This window comes from Callithrix jacchus, chromosome 5, assembly GCF_049354715.1.
Source record: "Callithrix jacchus isolate 240 chromosome 5, calJac240_pri, whole genome shotgun sequence".
Classification (NCBI taxonomy): Eukaryota; Metazoa; Chordata; class Mammalia; order Primates; family Cebidae; genus Callithrix; species Callithrix jacchus.
The window spans coordinates 33,130,859-33,152,490 of NC_133506.1; the positions used below are offsets into that span (position 1 = coordinate 33,130,859).

The following is a 21,632-nucleotide window of genomic DNA, read 5'->3' on the forward strand; positions in this document are numbered from 1 at the left end:
GGGCTTATGGAGAAAGGTTTAATTTCCTTTGAAGATGGAGCCTTACATCCCAGGAGATTAAGATGCACAATTTGAATGATACTCTTCCAATTATGGGCAACTTTCTCCTCCAGAAACCTTTTTATATCGCCTGGGTAGCACCAGGTTCATCTAGTTACTGTCAGACTTTGCATAGATGAATAGACAGATGTCTAGAGAGGGACATGTGATCCAACAGTTTCTCAGCCAGTAATAGTTGTACAGCCTTGGGACAAGTCACATTTTGAGCCAGCCCTGTCTGATAGAAATTAGTGGAAACCACAAATGAGAGCCACATGTGTAATTTAAAATTTTCTACTAACCACATTTAAGAAGTAAAAGGAAACAGGTAAAATTCATTTTATAATATATTTATTTGACCCAATCTGGTGTGTATTTTATTTACACTTACAGCACATCTCACTTTGGAGTAGCCATATGTCAAGCTCTCGGTAACACGTGGCTACTGGGTTAAAGTATTGGATGGTGCAGTTGGGAGCATCAGTTTCCTTTTCTGTGAAATGAGGACAAGTCACTTCAAATACTACGGAGAGCGCACACTAAGCACCCAGCGCTCCGCTCTGGACACGGGGGGCGCGGAATCAAGTTTGGTTTCTTTCGGTTTCTGCTCTTCTCCTCCAGTCCCTCCTCTAAGTCTCCGCCCCTTTCCCCGCCCCCTCAGGTTATAGGCGGAAGCAGCCAGGTTCCAAATACAGCACACTTTACGGCGGCGCGGCCTTTTACCGCGGTGTGGCCTGCTCGCTTGTCGCGCGCGCTTCTGCTCTATTGGCTCTGAGGCCCCGCTCGCTGCACTTTACGGCAGTGTGGCTGGAGCCGCGGCAGACGGGCCCGTGGTCTGGCCGTGAGTGGAGGGGACCGGATTTGCTGGGTCGGGTACCATGGACGTGGGCGAACTTCTGAGCTACCAGGTATGAGGGGCAGGGAGGGCCGAGCGACCGCCTTCTCACTTGGGCAAGGGTCGCAGGGGCCAGAGCCCCTTCATCTCACCTCCTTTCGCCTAGCTCCCGGGCCCCCTAACTTCTCAAGTCACCTGGAGTCCTAGCCCCTCGTTTTACTTTCCTCCCGAGGCCCTCCTGGGCCCTTTCGATTCGTCCCTTCTCAAGACCTGAGCCTCTCACCTCCTCTTCCTCACCCCGGGGCCTGGTTCCCTGAAACTCCTCTGAAACCCCAGACTATCCCGTTTTCCCAGCCATGTCCACTCAGCTCTCATGTCCCCCCAGTCATTGAGGTGATGGTGGTGGTCATGGTGGGAGCGCACTTGGATCTCTCTTGGGTTTGAGCTCCAGCTTCTCCACTGACTGGCTGTGTGGATTTTGGACAAGTCATATCCCCCTCTTTGAAACAGGTTTTTGTGTCTATGTGGTGGAGACACTAATAGCTGCCTTAGTAGGGTTGTTTGAGGACTGTACCAACTGATGGATATGAAAGCTGGTTTTAAAGTGTGGAAAGCTGTGCTTGTGTTTACTGCGATTTGGAGGAGATGTTGGGAATTCTAGGAATGGAACTGAGTTTCTAGGAATCTTGCTCAGGGCCCCCCGTTGCATAGGATACTTGTGGGGAAACTGTGAGGGACCTAGAGAGCAAAAAGGATTTGTCCGGTCACTCAGAAACAAGGAGCTGGAATTTGAGCTCAGGTGTCTTGACTTCCACCCCAAAGGGTCCCCCCGGTCCCCCGCTTTGATTCCACAGTAGGCTCATTGTGAGGGGCAATAGAGCTGCACTGCCCAGTGTGGTAGCTACCACATAGGCTGTTGAATGCTTGAAATGTGACTAGTCTGAATTGAGAAGTACTGTAAGTGTAAAGTTACATTTAGGTTGGAGACTAGTATGAAAAAGTAACATTTTTGTATTGATTACATGATCGTACTGATTATATTAATTACATTGGTTATTGGTCATATTGATTAAATGATCATATTTTGGATAATGGGTGAAATAAAATATACTTAATTTTTAATTTATTTTATTGTTATCTAGAGACAGGATATTGCTCTGTCGCCCAGGCTGGAGTGCAGTGGCACAATCATTGCTCACAGTAGCCTTAAACTCCTAGGTCTAAGGTATCCTTCCCAGTAGCTAGGACTGCAGGCGGGCATTACTATGTTTGGCTGATTTTTAAATTTTTTGTAGAGACAGGGTCTTGCTATGTTGCCCAAGCTGGTCTCAAACTCCTGGCGTTAAGTGATCTTCCCATTTGGCCTCCTAAAGTGCTGGGATTACAGGTGTGAGTCACCACACACCACACCCAGCAAATAAAATATGCTTAAAACCAATTTTTTTTTTTAGTGCAGTGGCACAATCACTGCAACCCCCGCCTCCCGGGTTCAGGCATTTCTCCTGCCTCAGCCTCCTGAGTAGCTGGGATTGCAGGCCTGCGCCACTACACCCAGCTAAGTTTCGTATTTTTAGTAGAGACGAGGTTTCACCATGTTGGCTAGGCTGGTCTTGAACTCCTGACCTCAGGTGATCTGCTTGCCTCGGCCTCCTAAAGTGCTGGGATTACAGGCGCGAGCCACCATGCCCGGCCTTCAAACCAATTTTAACTGCTCCCCTTGACGTGTTAATGTGTTTACTAGAAAATTCAAAATCACGTAGGTAGTTCAGCTTACATTTTTGTTGGACAGCTCTGCAGTCACGAATAGGTGATTAAGAGCCATGAGTCTGGACCCCTAGGTTGCTGGCAGTCTCTGGTTTGCTACTAACTGGCTGCTATAAATTTGAACAAAATACTTAACTTCTCTATGCCTTGGTTTCCTCATCTTAAATGGGGGGAAATGACAGTAGCTGCCTCACAGGGCTGTTGTGAAGCTGTTGAGAAATGTAAAGTGCTTAGGCAATGCTTGCCAAAAAGTAAACATTCAGTAAATATAAGCAGTTATTTTCCCACCACTCCCTCAGCCAACATACGAGAAATTGACCCCGGACACTTAAGACATCATGGGAAAGAACAATTAAGCAATGGAGAGCTGTAGAGCCAAGAGAATTTTCTTTTAAAGACAGTTTAATTGATAGTGAAAGACAAAGGGAATTAGGCATGTTGTTGAATGAGTGATTGTATGCTTGCTTGGAATTTCTAGAAGGGCTAGCCCATTAAAGCTAGAAAAGGCTGGGCTTGGTGGCTCACGCCTGTAATCCCAGGACTTTAGGAGACCAAGGTGGGTGGATCATGAGGTCAGGTGATCAAGACCATCCTGGCCGATGTGGTGAAACCCCGTGTTTACTAAAATATACAAAATTAGCTGGGTGTGGTGGTCCACACCTGTAGTCCCAGCTACTCGGAAGGCTGAGGCAGGGGAATCTCACTTGAAGCCAGGAGGTGGAGATTGCAGTGAGCTGAGATTAGGCCACTGCACTCCAGCCTGGTGACAGAGCAAGACTCCGTCTCAAAAAAGAAAAAAATTCATTTGCTTAACACCTACTATGTTGCTCAACAAATATATATTGAACACCTACTGTGTGCAAGGCAGTCTATCCACTGGGTATATAACACTGAATAAAAGGCAAGATTCTTGCTTTTGTGGAGCATCTGGTGGGAAGTTACAAGATACTAAGTAAACAAGACGTTCAGATTGTGGTAAGTGCTAGGAGGGAATATAGTAGAGTATGATATAAAATTGCACTGCTTGGTATAGTAGCCTTTAGGCACGTGTGATTATTGAACACTTAAAAATGTGACTCGTTTCTAACTTAGATCTGCTGCATGTGTAAAATACACACTGGATTTCAAAGATTTAGTATGAAAATAATGTAAAATATCTTACCTTTTATGCTGATTACACATTGAATAAATGTCAACACTTAGGATATATTGGATTAAAGAAAATATATTATTAAAATTAATGTTACCTTTTAAAAAAACTTTTAAAATGTGGCTACTAGAAAATGTAAAGTTAGATAGGTGTTTTGCTTGTGGCTTTTTTTTGTGTTTTTGTTGGACAGCACTCCTGTAGAGAATAACCCCTGGGAGTTGAATATATATTGGACCTTTTACTTTATGTAATGTGGTCGAGGAAGGACAGTAAAGGACTGGAGGTTGAGAGGGAGCCAGTCATGTGAAGGGAGCAGAATGATGGAGGCACAGAGAATAGCAAGTGCAGACATAGGCTATCGGTAGAAGCTGGTGCAGCCTCTTAGAGGACCAGAAAGAGGATCGATGTTGCTGCAGCATGGGAAGTGAGCAGAGGAATGGTAAGTGACAAAGCTGAAGATGTAGGCACATGACAAGACTATGTAGGCCTTCCTTGGGGGCCATGATAAAGACCTGGCCTTTTATTTTGAGAAATACTGTAGGTAACTTCATTCAACCCACTTGTTTATGGATGAAAAGTGAACCTTAGTCTGATAAAAGGACTCACCTGATGTTGTGGGCCAAGATGGTGGCCAGAGTTGAAACCAGAATCTTGGTCTCATTATTTTTAATGTTTACACATCTTATCACATTTAATCTTTTTTTTTTTTTTTTTTTTTTTTTTTTTTTTTTTTTGAGGCAGAGTCTCGCTCTGTCTCCCAGGCTGGAGTGCAGTGGTGCAATCTCAGTTCACTACAACCTCTGCCTCCTGGGTTGAAGTGATTCTGCTGCCTCAATCTCCCGAGTAGCTGGGACTACAGGTGTGTGCCACCATGCCTGGCTAATTTTTTGTATTTTTAGTAGAGACGGGGTTTCTCCATGTTGGCCAGGAGATCTCCATCTCCTGACCTCGTGATCCACCCACCTTGGCCTCCCAAAGTGCTGGGATTATAGGCATGAGCCACCACATCCGGCACCACATTTAATCTTAATGACATATAATATGTTATATGACAATCTTAATGACAATAATATATTAATATGTTAATATAGGAACCTTCATTTTAAAGATGAGGAAACAGGTATAGAGAATAAAAAAGTGTCCAGATTCACACAAGTGAAACGTACCTCAAGGATTCCAATCTAGGGAGCTTTGTTTCATGATCATAAACATTTGTTTATTGTGTTATTCCAAAAGTATTTTGCTGTGTCAGTCTGACCCCTTCCCCCTCACCAAGAGCACATGTGCCTAGCCGGTCTACAGGTAGATTGGGGTCTCCACAGGTCAATTTTCCTGAACTACAAAATATTACTTGCCTTCCTTATCCTGGAACTTGGCCTTTACATTTTCTATTGTATCTGAGGGTTCAGCCTAAGAGTTTTGAAATGCAAATATGTTGGTTGCACAATAAGGAACTACCATAGTAGATCTTATTTAATTCAGGTTGACAACACTGAACTGAACCTGGTGATAGGGCTGAAGCCTCCTAAAGCTGCTACTGGAGAGCACCTTCATTTTGCCAGCCTAGGGTTGGCGTGCTTCTGTCCAGCTGGCCTGCCAGGAGCATCTTCCCCATTGCAGGTCCCCCGCTTTGGCTAATTGACTGGCCAGAGCCATTCGAGAGGTGAGAGGCCCACTCCTTAGGCACCGAAAACCAGTTCTAGGCCCTTGCTTGGTGAAATATGCTCAATTCAATGCTGAGTTTCAGAACGCAAATTCTGAATCATGGTCTAAGGCTTGGAAAGCAGCACTGTTTCCAAAATCCACTTCTGGACCTTATTCAGGCCCTGGCTTCCTTACACCACCTGGCTTGTAGCTCAGAATTCTGGTCTTCTTATTTCCAGCCCTGTTCATTTCCTACATGTGCCATCCATTCAGTTTCCTTTTTGTAAGACCCAGGACCACTCTTCCTGTTCCTAAAAGATGGTATAGTCTGCAATCTAGTTCATAATCAGCCACACCCATCCTTTTGTAGAAAGTCATGAGTTTATGGATGCAAAAGCTCTTTGAGGCCAGGTGTGGTCATTCACTCCTGTAATCCCAGCACTTTGAGAGGCCGAGGTAGGCAGATTGCTTAAGTCCAGGAGTTCTAGACCAGCCTGGGCAACATGGTGAAAACCTGTCTCTACAAAAAGTTCACAAATTAGCTGGGCGTGGTGGTGTGTGTCTGTAGAGGCTGAGGAGTGAGGATCGCTTGAGCCTGGGAAACAGAGGTTGCCCTGAGCCGAGATTATGCCACTGTGTAAGACCCTGTCTTCAAAAAAAAAAAAAAACCCACCTTGAAAACAGTAACATTGTATAGACATGAAAGGTGCTTTACTTACCAGCATGATCTATCTAAATCCTCTTAACAATCCTGTGAGGAAGGTACTGTTTTCCTGAACTACAAAATACTACTTGTCTTCCTTATCCTCGATCTTGGCAGCTAGATCATAGTCCCTACTGTATAGATGAGGAAACTGAGGTACAGAAAAAGCACCTAACCTACCTTAAGGTATCTAGCCAGGTAATGGCAAGGCCAGGGTACCCAGACCGTCTCATTTCATGGTTAGAGCTCCTAACCACTGTGCTTTACTGCCTGCCTGCTGTACGCCAGATGCAGAACCAAAGTGTTTTCAGACAAATTATCACATTTAATTCTCAACGTGCCCTCTGAGGTAGGCAGCATGCCTGTATTCTAGGAAAGGAAACTCAAGCTAGAGTCGTCAAGCTGCCAGACAGGCAGTAAGGGGCAGGGCCAGAACTGAAACCTACTGAACAACCAGAGGTAGTTTTCCATTTTGTTTTCAGATTTGAACATTTTAAAAATTGAGGTATAGTCCACATGTAGAGGAATGCATACATCTTATGAGCCTTTGTTTATGATTATCATTGACAGAGTAGACTCAGTGTGATCACTGAAGTTTGCTCCTTGGGGACATAAGGGAACAAAATTGAACATCCCCATCCCTAGAGTTTGATTCAGTCTCCTGTGGGACTTTAGATTCGGCGTTTCTAACCAGATCGCAGGTGATGCTGACGCTGAGCTTTGTGACTCCCTGGTCTAAAATGGTCCACCTTCCTTTAAAAATTTCCCCCAGCCAAGACATTCTCCTCCCCTCTTGTGGGCCTTGGTTTGCAGATTTGGGAGCTTAAGTTGTATTTTTTCCCTGCCATTCAAGATATTGAGAGCCTATCACTTAATCTTTCTGGGCCTCAATTTCTTCATAAGGGATTAAGTAACTTACGACTCTCTCTGAGGCCCCTTCTAGCTTTAAAATTATGTGGTACTAATTATTTAGACCAGGGGCTCCAGAGGTTTCAAGGGATAAAAAAACGCTTCATGTGGTAGACTGAGTGGGGCTGAGAATCTGGGAGATTTGTGTTTTAATCCCACTTTTATTGTTACTTATCTGGGTTACTCAGGACAAGTCACTTTCCCACTCTATACATTGTTTTTGTTTTTCAGTCACTTGTAAAATGAGGAAACTGGTCAATATGACTTCTGGTTCTTTTCATTTCCAAAATTCAGAAACTAAGATGTATGCCGTTTCTAAAATTTAGAAACTAAACCAGGAAAAATAGCAGGCAGTGTCAAGAAATGTTTATTAAAAGTATTTAACATTTTTTTGAGTACTTGCTGCCTACCTCAGAGGGCACGTTAGGCAACTTGGTGGGAAGATTCCAATTTTCTGCTGAGATTCGTTCTTCTACAAGTAATAGAGATAGGCACTGAGTGCCTCAGTGTATGCCATCTATCCTTGACATATGTTAACTATTCATTTGAGAAGACAGGAGAATTACAATATGGGCAGGAGGTGGTGGAAAAAGTCTTCAAGAGGAAACCAGTTATGTTCCCAATATGGAAATGTACTTTTTTGATGCCTTCAGGCTGAGACATCTCATCAAGAAGTGTGCCCAGCAGTGCCTTGGCTGAGAAGTTTCTGCTGCCATAGGTGCATCTATGAACTCCAGGGCACTCTCATTAATTCTGATTCCACAGATGTGTGGAAAAAGTTCTTGCCTCTGAAGTTTTTCAATAAAGAATTCACATTTAGTGCAGTTTGTGACATGAGAGGTATTCTTTTTGAGACAAATTGGGGTCAAGGACCCATGGTTTTGGTGATATTGCAGACACCCCCTCCTCTTGCCATCTGTCAGTAATATCTTAGCATATCTCTTGGATTGCAAGGGCTTACAGAAATATCTAAACTTGCTCCTTTCCCCCCTCTTATTTTTTTCTTTCGAAATAAAAATTTAAATGATAATAAATGAAGAAACAGTGTTAAAGAAAATGCTTGAGAAGAGGAAAACTATATCACCCTAATTCAGTCAATGCTTTTCTCTTTTCACAGTCCTTATGTATTTTGCGAGGCTGAAACTATTGCATATATGCTATTTTATATTCTATGTTTTTAATTTAACATTGCCAGGAGTATTTTCTGTGCTTCTACATAGCCTTCATGTTATTTTTAGAATTTGCATACTTTTTGCTTGAGTGATAGACCATTTTCCCTAAATTGTTCTTCTATAATTGGATATTTAGGTGATTTTCAGGTTTTTGCTCTTGGAGATAACATTGTAGTGAAGTTCTTTGTTCATGTAGCATTTTTTTTTCTTTCCCATCTGTCATTAGTAATTACCATGTGCCATCTCCTATGCTAAGTATTACATGTACTAAAATTATTATGACATGGACCATGGACCTTAAAGAAGAATTCATAATGTAAGGAGCGAGACAGACATTTAAACAACTGACTGTATGAATAAAAGTATTATGGGAGCACAGTGGAAGGAACGATTAGATAGGGAAAGGGGATGTATTGATGGGGATGGATTTGGTTTGGTCATTGAAGAAAAGGGAGATAACACTGGAATCCTAGCCTTGATGAATGGGTGGGAATTCTGTGGGTGGTAAAGGACACTGGGATACTGGTTCTTGACTGGGATTATTAAGAACAAAAGCAAGGGAGTTAAACGTTCAGGGCATTGGGTAAATGCAGCAATGAGTAAAAAGTAGGGAGTGGCTGGAGAGCATGGGGTTATCTCAGCTGTAGATGTGTAAACACAATACGTAGTACCCACATGAAATGAATTCTTGATCAGCTCATAGTGCTAACAGTATGTGTGTATTCCAATTTTATTACAATCTTTTTCTTTTTTTGCTTTTTTTAAATAGAACCAGGGTCTCCCTGTGTTGTCCAGGCTGGTCTTGAACTCTTGGACTCAGGTTATCCTCTTGCCTCAGTCTCCCAAAGTATTGGGATTACAAGTGTGAGCCACCATGCCTGGCCCCAGTTTTATTACAATCTTGATAGTACTAGTTGTCATACTTTATTTTTTACACGAATCTAGTAGGTATATAAAAGACTAGTTCAAGGTTGCTTTAATAAGCATTATTTTTTCTTGTGTGAGTTTATCATTTGTATTATATGCTTCATAAGGTAGTAGTTGTAATTTTGTAATTGAGCTTTTCTGTTTTTTGGGTTTTTGTTGTTGTTGCTGTGTGTATATGAAACATTACAAAAATCTGAACACCGATGGTCAAATGCCTCCATTCTGTGAAGGCCTCTTCCCTGTAGCCCTAAGAATATGATTCTAATCATGAAGTCATTTTATATAGGCTCTATTTTTGCATGTCTGTTTAGTACATTTTGAAGTTACTTTTTGTTAGCAGTGGACTATAACAGATAAGGAGGACCAGAACAGATACAGAGCTATTCGCATTGATAACATTTCAGACTGTTTTTCTCTTTCATCTCCTGAGTGATTTTTTTCAAGTCTGCTTCCTCTCTTTGCATTCTTCTCATCATCTCTTTCTTCTGGCCCATTCTTCTCACACTTATGAAACACATTATATTTATATGCCTCTGTAGACTTAGAGGCGAGGACCAGTGCCTAGCAGAGCATTTCAGCTGTAGTTAATGTCTAGTACATGGTTGTTAATGATTGAATGAACCGGGTCGTGCCTTCAAACATGCCCTGGTTGTTTCCCTTATCTGGAAAGCCCTTGCTCTACTACCTTGTTAGCTTGTTGGCCTACATCTCCATGCTTTCGTGTCAGACTTCAAGAAAATTGTTCACACCTGATTCTTCAGTTTCTTAATCATTTTTCTCTTATTATTATGTCTTGCCACCCTTGCTACAAAACCTGTGTTCTTTGCTTTTTAACTTTTTATTTTGAATTAGTTTTAAACTTAGAGAAAATTATCAAAATAGTACTTTCCATATATTCCTCATCCAGCTTCCCCTAAAGTTAACATATAACCATTATATAAAGATCAAAACTAGGAAATCAACATTCATGTAATACTGGTAACTGCATACTTACTTTAGATGTCTTCAGAGTTTTCACTACTGGTCCTTTTTCCGTTTCAGGTTGCTATCCAGGATCCCACATATCGTTTGTCATATTTCCTTAGTCTTCCCTTGTCTTTCATTTTTGAAGAGTACTGGTCAGTTATTTTGTAGAATGTCCAAAACCTATATTCTTGGAGCTGTCAGTGCTGTCTTTTGCCAGGGATTTTCTTGGGCCTCATTATTCTTGACTCTTTACTAGAATTTGACTCTGTAACCTCTTCTTCATCATTTTAGAAGAACTCATTCATTCTTCTCCTTTCAGCATCTTTTTGCAGACAGCTCTAAGTTCACTATCCCTGATTAATGTTTCATGTGTCTACTGAACATTCTGGCCAGATGTTCAGATATCACTTAATTCTCTGCTTCCTCCCCTGCCTGTCCTCATGGTGTACTTTGCATTTTAGTCAGGGGTGTCGACGTTCAGCAGACTTAAAAGGAGCCTTGGAGCTGTTTCTCAAAGATAAAAGGGCTCAAAGATGAAAGACAAGGTTCTTTTCTTTTTTTTTCTGAGATGGAGTTTTGCTCTTACTGCCCAGGCTGGAGCGCAGTGGTGCGATCTTGGCTCACTGCAGCCTCCGCCTCCTGGGTTCAAGCGATTGTCCTGCCTCAGCCTCCCAAGTAGTTGGGATTACAGGCATGCAGCACCATGCTTGGGTAATTTTGTATTTTTCATGGAGACAGAGTTTCTCCATGTTGGTCAGGTAGGTTTCAGACTCTTAACCTCAGTTGATCTGCCTGCCTTGGCCTCCCGAAGTGCTGGGATTACAGGTGTGAGGCACTGTGCCCAGCCATGGTTCTTTTCTTCATGGATTGTACAAGCTCATGAGCACAGAGCCCGCTTCTCTGTCGGGAAAAAGAAGGTGTTAGGATATGAAAATGATCAAATCACAATTTTTGCTCTCTTGGAGCTTGCAGTCTAATGGGGGTATAACCCAGATTTGAAATCCAGGTACAGAGTGTCAGTGCTGTTATGGAGCCATGAACAAGATGTGGTGGCACAAAGGCGCAAGCAGCTCTGCCGTTGGGAAGTTGGGAAAGGCTTTATGGGGGAAGGGCTGCATCTTCAGGAGGCTTTTCTCCGTCCCTTCCCTTCTGTTTCAACCACTGCCACCTTAGTTTAGACTCTTAAGAATTTGTTGACAGGGCGTAGCGGCTCACACCTGTAATCCCAGCACTTGGGAGGCTGAGGTGGGAGGATCTCTTGAGCTCAGGAGTTGGAGACCAGCCTGGGCAACACAGTAAGACCTTGTCTCTTAATAATAAAAATAATAATTAGCTGGGCTTGGAGGTGCATGCCTGTAATTCCAGCTACTTGGGGATGCTGAAGTGGGAGGATTGCTTAGACCAGGAGGTTGATGTTGCAGTGAGCGGTGATCACACCACTGCACTCCAGCCTGGGTGACAGAGCTAGATTCTGTCTCAAAAAAAAGAGACTTTGTAAAAAGTAGCCTCCTGGGTGGTCTTACTTTCATTATAGTGGATCTTGTGTTGGCATCGTGAATGTGGGTTTATTTCCTTTATTACGCCAACAGAGAACACTCTTGTTTAGTCACAGACTTCAGTCCCACCTATTTCAGCTTCCTTGGAGATAGCTTCCTTGGTCTTCTTACTAAGTTGCCTTGCTAAGTTTGAAGGTGAACTTGATGAAGACAGCCATACCTTTCTGCAGTCTCTCACTAGTTATCATTGTTTAAATTGAGGGATTGAATGTATAAAGTTTAACCCAACAGAAAAGTTTTCCTGTATAAAAACGACTTCATTGGAAAATGTGGACGGTTCACAATAGCTTGTCAGCACTGTTGGAGAAAATACTTCAAAGCACTTGCCCTTCTGAGTTTGCCTGGTAGGCATCCTTTAATGTTTAGTGTAGAGCATGAGCACGAACTCTGGGTCAGACTGCCTGAGTTGGAATCCCAGCTCTGCCACTTGCTAGCTGTGGGATCTCGGGCCAGTTAATTAACCTCTTTAAGCCGCAGGTCTTCATCTTTAAAATAGAGATAGTATAATAGTGTCTGTCTCTGTGTAACCATCTTTTAAAATATTTCTGCTTTACCATCTTTTTTAAAGATAAAGAATTCAATGAGGCAATTTGGATAGTTCTAAGTAGTACAGTGCCTGACAGTAAGGAAGTGTCAAGCATTAATTTTCGTTATTTATGTCATTACTAATAACACATGTGCTACAGTAACATGGCAGATTTAAAAAAAAAAAAATTCTACAAAGTTGCCTCAGTATTCCTAAAGTCATGGGTCCCTTGGAGATTAAGGTTTAGAATCCTGTACAAAGAAGTGAGAACAGTTTGTTACCCACACATGCCACAGTATAGAAATGTTCACAGTAGGTTAAAATACAACCTTAGTCCCCCACAGTTAGCAGTCATTGATATCGAGAATTATGTCATCACCACAGTAATTCTTTTCCCCTGGTCTCTTTAATATTACTGCAATGTCTCAGTTTTCCTATTTTCTAGCACCAGCAAATCTCATTTACAAATTACTCCTTCCTTTGTCTTTTTTCCCCTCATTAAGCGTCCTAAAGGAAGTGGTTGGGTTTGGTCTGAGTCTTGTATAGCTGTAGAGAAATTGGAATTAGGAGAAGATGTAGTAGGAATTCTGATACTCCTTTTACCTTCTCCAAGGTCAGCCATTTAGCTCTTTAGTATTTCAGCTGAATATCAGCATCCCTTGGAGACATTGAGGATATGGTTCCAGACCACTCCAGTAAAGCAAGTCATACGAATTTTTTGGTTTCCTAATGCATATTGAAGTTCTGTTTACACTATACTGCAGTCTAATAAGTGTGCAATGTATTATGTCTAAACAGTGTACATACTTTAACTAAAAATGCCTTTTTAAAATTCTTTTTATTTATTTATTTATTTATTTATTTATTTATTAATCTACCATGCAGCTTGGTATAAAAATACTTTGTCGTTAAAAAATGCTAACCATCATCTGAGCCTTCAGCAAGTTGTCATCTTTTTGCTGGTAAATGGAGGGTCTTGCCTCCTTTTGATGGCTGCTGACTAATTAGGGTAGTGGTTGCTGAAGGTTGGGGTGACTGGCAATTTCTTAAGACAGCAATGAAGTTTGCTTCCTCTGTTGACTCTTCCTTTCATGAAAGATTTCTCTGTAGCAAGCTGTGCTGTTTCATAGCGTTTTACCCACAGTAGAACTTCTTTCAGAATTAGAGTCAGTTCTCTTAAACCGTGCTGCTTTTTTATCTAAGTTCATGTAATAGTCTAAATCGTTTGTTGTCATTTCAACAATGTCCACAGCATCTTCACTAGGAATAGAGTTTATCACTAGAAGCCACGTTCTTTGCTCATCCATGAGAAACAACTCCTTATCCATTCAAGTCTGATCATGAGATTGCAGCAATTCAGTCACATCTTCAGGCTCTGTCTGTAATTCTAGTTTTCTTGCTGTTTCCACCGCATCTGCAGTTACTTCTTCCACTGAAATCTTGAACCCCTCAGACATTCAGGGGGATTGGAATCAACTTCTTCTGAACAACTGTTAATGTTAATGTATTGCCCTCCTCCCATGAATCATGAATGTTTTTGATGGCATCTAGAATGATAAATTCATTTCCAGAAAGTTTTCCATTTATTTTGCCCAGATCCATTAGAAGAATCACTATCCATGGCAGCTATAGGCTTATGAATGCATTTCTTAAATATTAAGTAATAAGAATTGAAAGTTGACATTATTCTCTGATCCATGGGCTGCAGAATGGATGCTGTGTTTGCAGGCATATAATTAACATTAATCTTCTTGTACATCTTTGTCAGAGCTCTTGGGTGACCAGATGCATTGGCAATGAGCAGTAATATTTTGGAAGAAACCCTTTTTTTCTGAGCAGTAGGTCTTAACAATGGGCTTAAAATATTCAGTAAACAATGCTGTAAACAGATGTGCTGTCATTCAGGCTTTGTTCTATTTCTAGAACACAGGCAGGGTAGATTTAGCATAATTCCCAAGGGCCCTAGGATTTTCAAAATGGTAAATGAGGATTGGCTTCAATTTAAAAGTCACCAGCTGCATTAGCCCCTAACAAGAGCATCAGCCTGTCCTTTGAGACTTTGAGGCCAGGCATTGACTCTCCAGCTGTGGAAATCCTAGATGGCCTCTTCTACCAGCAGAAGGCCGTTTCGTCTGCATTGAAAAATCTGTTGTTTAGTGTAGCCACCTTCATCAATGATCTTAGCTAGTTCTTCTGATTAACTTGCTGCAGCTTCTATGTCAGCACTTCTGGGTTCACCTTGTACTTTCATGTTATGGAAGTGGCTTCTTTCCTTAAGCCTTAAATAAGCCTCTGCTAGCTTCAAAATTTTTTGTGCAGCTTCCTCACCTCTCTTAGCCTTTATAGAATTGAAGAGAGTTAGGGTCTTACACTGGATTAGGCTTGGCTCAAGTGAATGTTGTGACTGGTTTGATCTTCTGTCCAGAGCACTAAGATTCTCCATATAAGCAGTAAGTCTCTTTAGCTTTTTTAGAATGATAAGTCTTTTCCTATTTATCATTTCCTAAGACTTTACCAAGCAAAGTATCATGATGCTTTCCTCTGAATATATCTGACTTTATTCTGAAAGCAGGCATGATTAATTAGTGAACAGTTTTTTTGGCATTATTATTTTTATTGCAGATTCTAGCTTCATGTTTGGTGTTATTCATGTGCTCATTCTGTTAATACATAAAATTGAGGGTTGATTACATTTCTTTATTTGAATCCCCTCTTTCTAGTTAAGAGCATCTGAGTTTAAAAGTTCTTTTGCGATCTTTGATAGTTAAACATTAGCAGCACATCAGTCCTCTCCTGTTATATAATGTTGGAATGTGATTTTCTTTGCAGCTTTGCATAAAAAGAGACAAATTGTGTTTTGCTCTCAACATCAGTGCTTCTGTAATAGGATTAATGATGAGGGGAACTTTTGAGCATCTCATGGTTACATGGTTATTCACAGAGAAGCTGAAACATGAAACGTGGGCTCTGGCCAGGAGTCCCTCTGTTGAGCAAGGGAAGGTAGAGATGCCAGAGGACTAACAGAATGCTGAAACTTGCAATAAAGGAGGACAAGAAAAAGACATTAGGATTGTTTGAGGGTTGTAGCTGAAAGAAACCCATAATGAGGTTCCTTTTTTAAAAAGGTGGCGCAGGTTGTATTGAATTGTACTAACTCCTTATTTTTCTGGTGTCTTTGGAAAATGTGGTGCTCTTCAGAAGCAGACTTTCTAGGTAACTGAAGCTTTTAAGTGGTGTCAGAGAGCTAGAACAGGTTGCATCCTAGAGATGATCTATTCCAGCTTCCTCTTTGTATACATAGGTAAACCAGAGAGCCCAGAGAGGGAAGTAACTGTAGGACCCCAACTACTTGGTGACAAAATGGGATCCAGGGCAGTGCTTTGTTCATGTTGAAGCTTCCTCTTTCCCATGTGCAAAACATGTATTTGTCATCATTATGTATGGAGATCTTTCTAAAACATAAACGTTCTTGCATTTCTCAGTAGGACACACTGGGTCATAGGAGCATCAGTATGAGTACAGCATAGTTGTGCCTGGATTCTCTGATGACCTTTTGAAGTGTGGAAAGCTTTTACTCCTGCACTCTGGAATAGTAGGGATTTCGAATTCTTGCACCTACTTTGTGTAGTTTGCATTCTCTTCCTTGGTGTCAGTTGTCACTCCTTAGTGCTTGTTTGAAAAGATATCTAACCTCTGAGGCCTTTCTTGCCCATTCTTTTAATGGTGTTTTGAAAAGTTGAGGTGGTTGAATGAATGAAGCATTACTATTTTTGGTCATTTTTGGATGAACTGCAGAACTTTAGAGCTCTGCTGCTAGATACCCAAAGTCTGTGAGATACTAGAAATCGTTTTAGCCTGAGTTGTCTTTATTTTCCATGTAGCTTTTCCTCCAGCATCTCTTTGCCCCCCACTGCCATCTTGGGGACTAGAGAACATCTGAGCAATTACTGTCATTCACTAATCATGAGTCTTTTAAGAGAAACTAGCACTCACAAATAGGGGCTTACCCTGGCCTTCTGTGAAGTGCCCCTTTCTTTCATGGTTGCTTATCTTTCTGTAAAGTAGCCATTTACCTGTCTGATTGCCTTAACCCGGTATCTTTTAGTCAGCCTTATATCCAAATACATACACCCACAGGCCCATGGAAGCTAACTGTATCAGTCACCTGAGACCCTGTCTGCTTGTTCACCAGTTTATGCCTCTGCTCACTTCTTGTCTTGTTCCTGACTCTTGACTCTATCATATCCTACCTTTCCTTTCCTATCCCTCCAACTTACCCACCAGTTTCTTTAGGCTTGGTATTTATATGTGCTCTCCGAGTCCAACCCAGAGTCCATTATTAAGGACTGCATTGTTGGGACTGGAGCTGCCACATACAGTATGGCTCGTACGGTGTACCCTACCCTAGCTGGACCTTTAAGACCCAGTCTTTGGCCCTAGACCATTATCTGGCCCATCAGATCCTCCTGTGAAAGGACAGTTTGAGCAAAACCCTGCCCAAGAAGCTTACAGATTTTCCAGATCTGTAGCTTTGACAGTCTGTGAGTTCTCCATCTCGGTCTTATCTCTCTTTGCCATAGTTTCCTCGTCATTCACCAGGGGTTGATGAGGAAATAGAATGTTGTTTACCATTGTTTCTAGGGCATTGAGACATATGCTCCTAGTCAGGCTGTGAGACAATCCAGATTTTGGGGGGTTAGCAAATTTCATTTGGATTAGTGCTCCATATTGAACCTGTCGTTCTTTAATCATTCTGCACATATTTGTTAAATGCCTACTAAATGTAAGGTATTATACTAGACACTGGGAATAGAGTGCTAAACAAGACAGTTGTAGCCCCTGTCTTTATGGAACTTAGATCCGGGGACACAAGACAGACAATAAACGACAATACCTAAACAAGCAAGCACATACTAGATAAACAAGAATGAGGGAATTTTAAATAGGATCATGAAGGAAAAAAATAGGCTCATGTAATAGAGTGATGGGGGAGCAGTGGCTGTTTATTTTGGAAGGTTCTAGAAGGCCTCTTTGAGAGGTGGACATTTGAGCTGTGAACTAAACAATGAGAAAGATCCAGACATATAAAAAGCTGTGGGGCTAGCAGTGAAGATCAAGGGAAAAATCAAAACAAAAACTCTGAGGTGGGAACAGACTTGTCATGTACGGAGCTTGGTGAGTGAAGAGGGGACAGCTGAGATAATGACAGAGGGGTCAACTGCAGGGAGGAGGGAGAATCCTAGCGTTTTTGAACTTTATTCCTAGCACAATAGGAAGCCATTAGGGGTTTAAAGCTGTGGAGTGACACAATTTGGTTTATGTTTTAAAAGATCGCTGCATCTGCAGAATGAAGAATTGTAGAGAAGCATTCTGGCCAACTTAGCTGTTTAAGGGTGTGGAATTCACTTTTGTGCTGCAGAGGGCCACAGTTGAAGCTGTGCTGTCCCTGGGATAATTGCTTTCCCGCCTAGGTTGTTTTCAGAATCTCCACTTCTAAACATTTAATCTGTGTTTTGGCTTAATCAAGAAGCAGCTCTCTCCTAGTGCCAGGCTTGGCTCAGAAAATGTGGGCATGGTGCCTTTTGTTGAGCACCCTGGCCTGGAGAGAATGAAGAAAGCAGCCCCTCGTGGCCTGAGGACAATACAGCTGACCCTCAGCACCTGGTAACTTGTAGGAAGCTTTGGAACCTGTAAACTTGATGTGCTGCTGCAAAACAGTTGCAGATGGTCTGAAGTGATGATTAAATATCGCTGCCGCTTTGCCCAGATCTGCTGTGGCCATCCCCTCCATGTCTGGTTTTACATTACAGTGAGTAATTAAGGGGACAATAACCATTTCTGGTTACTTCCAGCACATCTTTTTCAGTTGGCTTATGGGGAGATGACAGTTTCTGTCAGTTGTGTAAGTGACTGTCTTGAGCAGCGATTGTGAATGGCTACTTTTTGTGTTCAAAATAATACTAATAAATACAAAACACCCAAACTTAAAAAGAACTCTCCCTAATGAAAGGGAATAATTGCCTGGCTCTGCTGTCTCTGCTGGGTCTCCGGTGGGGGTTCTGCCATCAAACTTGTCAGAGTTGGTTGGCAGGGACTTTTTCTCCTGAGTTAGCACTTAGAGGTCTGAACAGCCAGAGATAACACAAATTAGCGAAGATGCAAGCGTATCTGCAGAGGAACAGATTTCCTTCTGACCAGAAGTGCCATTGGTGGACATCACCCTAATTTTCAATGCATCTCTTAGGGCTGATGACAGGACTTTTCAGCAAATTTTAAAAAATGGCTTAAGCACCACCTGAGCTGGGCAGTTTTTATAAGATTTTAGAGTTTCAAAGGGCCTCAGGCTGCTAAGCCTGCCAATGTAAAGTCACTGAATATTATCTCCCTGGCTCCTCACTGGGGATCCTTATACCTCACTCAGCATGATGAACTTGGAGACAGAAATTCGTATGCTTCTACCTCTTTTTTTTTTTTTTTTTTGACTGAAGAGTTCTTCCATTCCCGCAGAACTTGCAAGGACACAGAAGGCTCAGTGGGGGAAAAAGATGGCATGTGCCTCTGGCTAACATGACTTGTGCCAGTGGTTGCATGGGGATTCCATAATGAAGATTGCAAATCATTTCTCATCCTCTTGGAGCGTGTCCCATAATTAGAAGATTAAACATTTTGTTTAAATTGGTAATTTTTCCCCCTCCCTTCTCCAAGTGCTTGAAACTACCATTAGAGCAGGATGGAGACTGGTTAACTGTCTGATTCTGGGCTCCATGTTCTACTTGTGATTGTCAGCAGGCGGTTTAGGAAGTCTTATTTTAATTAAAAAAGCAATTCTTAGCTGTGTGAGGCAGAGGCACCTCTGACCATGTGAACTTTCTGATTGCTGAATGTAGTGAGCATAGTTTTTCTCAGGAGCATGACACCAAGCCTAGTCAGATAATAGCATGAGGTAGGTGTGCAGCTGGCCTTAAGGTATTGCCTCTGCATTAATGGCAGATTTGCCCTTCATTTGACAGGTTGACTTTGTGTTTATGGGAAGGGCACCACTTACAGGGATGACATGCTCCTGAATTGAAGTGAGTGCAAAGCAGCTTATAGAGGAGCATGGAAATTTTCCTACTTTTTTTTTTTTTGAGACAGAGTTTCACTCTTGTTGCCCAGGCTGGATGCAATGGTGCAATCTCAGCTCACTGCAACCTCCACCTCCCGGGTTCAAGTGACTCTCCTGCCTCAGCCTCCTGAGTAACTGGGATTACAGGCATGCGCCATCATACCTGGCTAATTTTGTATTTTTTGTAGAGATGGGGTTTCTCCATGTTGGTCAGGCTGGTCTTGAGCTCCCTGCCTCAGATGATCTGCCCTCCTTGGCCTCCCAAAGTGATGGGATTCCAGGCGTTAGCCACTGCACCCAGCCTTGAAAATTTTCCTACTTTTAGTGAAATAAAAGAATATATGTTTTCTCCTTCCCATGAAACCCAGCCAAAAAAACAAAACAAAGGGGCTGGGGTCTACTCCGTATCAAAGCCCACTGAGAGCCAGGCTTCATGCTGTTCCATTTTTGTATGTCATTCCATCTCATCCTAAAGGCAACCCTGGGAAGTCAATATTCTTAGTTCCATTTTGCGGATGAGGAAAGGAAGCTCACAGAGGTTTAGTCACTTGCTCAAAAATACCCAGTAAGTAGATGGTGGAGACTTCTTCCTAGAAGAGGGCTCCAATGGATGAAAGTAGGTGAAAGTAGAGAAGAACAAGAACAAGGAGAAAGGAGGAAGAAGGAAGAAAAAAGTAAGAGGGGGTGAGGGGGGAAGGGGGAGAAAAAAGAAGAAAGGACCTTCAAGAATAAACTGCAGCAGAATCCTACAATTACTGTACCTTGTACTTGCCTCCAAGTCTACTCTGCCTGTCATTCTCTGTTGGAATTACTTGATTACGTACCTTTCTTCTCGCTGGACTGTGAGTTGCTCAGGGACAGTGACCAGACCAGTGCCTGCTATGAGTTAATGTGCAATGTATATCTCTTGACTAAAGAAAGGAAAGGATAAGGGATGAGTGAATGAAGCAGTGAATCAATGATTAAGTGACCGAATTTGAGTCTTCTCTAGGTATCTTTTTACATTGAGGCTTAGCACCTCCCCAGTTGCCTTTTTTCTTGCCTTTTCCTTTATGGGAGCAGATTAAGGTGTGTTTTGAATGATAGTAGCCCTAGTCATAGATAACTCGACGTTGAGTGAATCTTGTTTAAGGTAATAGTAGATGATCCTCTTAAAAGGCTGATTCTATTGTGTGATCTGAGAGTTGATTGGCATTTCTTTTAAAGGCTGCTGTTGTCTCTGACTCTAAAGCAAGAGCTTGATTGATTCATTCATTTATTTGCCAAAGATTTGCTGCAAGTCTACTGTGGGCCATGATTTCTGTTTTCTCTTTACCCAGCTATAGGCAAAAAATAAGGAGTCATACAGAACAACAAAATTAGTTTGTATTTTGTGTTGGTTGGATCTGGTATATCCATTTCCATTTGATATTTTTCTTTCTTTCTTTAAACATTTATTGAGTGCTTTTTCTGGGTTAGGTACTTCCACAACACTACTACCTCACAACAGTGGGGTGGCTTTTTCCAAGGATGAAACTAAGGCTGAAATGGTGGTTATTTATCCAGGGTCCCACTCTAGTAACAACAAACCCAGGTGTTTTTACTACCAAAGTCCATTCTCTTTTCACTGCACCACATGCCCCTATTCAGGGGACTAGTTTAACGTCAATTTCTTATATGTTTTATGTTTCTTATAGACTAGGACAAACGGGTTTCTAAAGCAGAAAGTACTAAAGCTGCTAACAGTTCACTTGAGTTAAAGGAACCTCAGGAAACAGATCTATAGTAAACACAGAAACCAGTTACGGCAAGGGGATTTCTCAGTCTCATTGTGGTAGCATCATGTCATAGAAGGAACTCTAGGCTTAGACTGACAGGCAGCCTTTGAATCCCATCTCCACTATTTTCTAACTCTTTGATCTTTGGCAGTTCGCTAAGCAAGCCATGCACTTTGGCATCCTCACTTGTAGAAATGAGGAATGGTGCCACCCATCTAGAAGAGTTGTGTGAAGGTTGAAAAGATAATGAAATGTTAAGTTCCTGGTACAGAGTAGGCCCATAGATAATAGTAACTGTTGCATAGTTTGGATGATCGTTTGGTGAAGAAGCTGTAGGAGGAATTCTTTATGGTTTCCGTAAAGCCCACAGTGCTGTGATCTTGGTGCCTCCTAAGAAGTTACTTGTGAGATTTATGTCTGACTTTGCCTTTTGAGGCGATTCTGGCCACTTATGCAGCTTTATTTAAAAGAAGTGGCCAAATTCCCTTGTGTACAGGGTTTTTCAGGCCATGCATCTTTGTGTTTTTTGGTGTGTTTACTGGAATTCTCAGGTTTCTAAGTAATTTCAGTCTGAGACAA

General features: G+C 41.9%; 1 protein-coding gene across 1 annotated transcript in view; it reads left to right on the forward strand.

The window, feature by feature from the left end:
- The first annotated feature begins 859 nt into the window (after positions 1 to 859).
- CTNNBL1 (catenin beta like 1) overlaps positions 860 to 21,632 on the forward strand; it is a 189,330-nt gene continuing 168,557 nt past the window's right edge. The window contains exon 1 of the mRNA XM_002747547.6: positions 860 to 947. Within this exon, the coding sequence (XP_002747593.2) occupies positions 918 to 947 (30 nt within the window). The 5' untranslated portion in view covers positions 860 to 917. The remainder of the gene's footprint in view (positions 948 to 21,632) is intronic.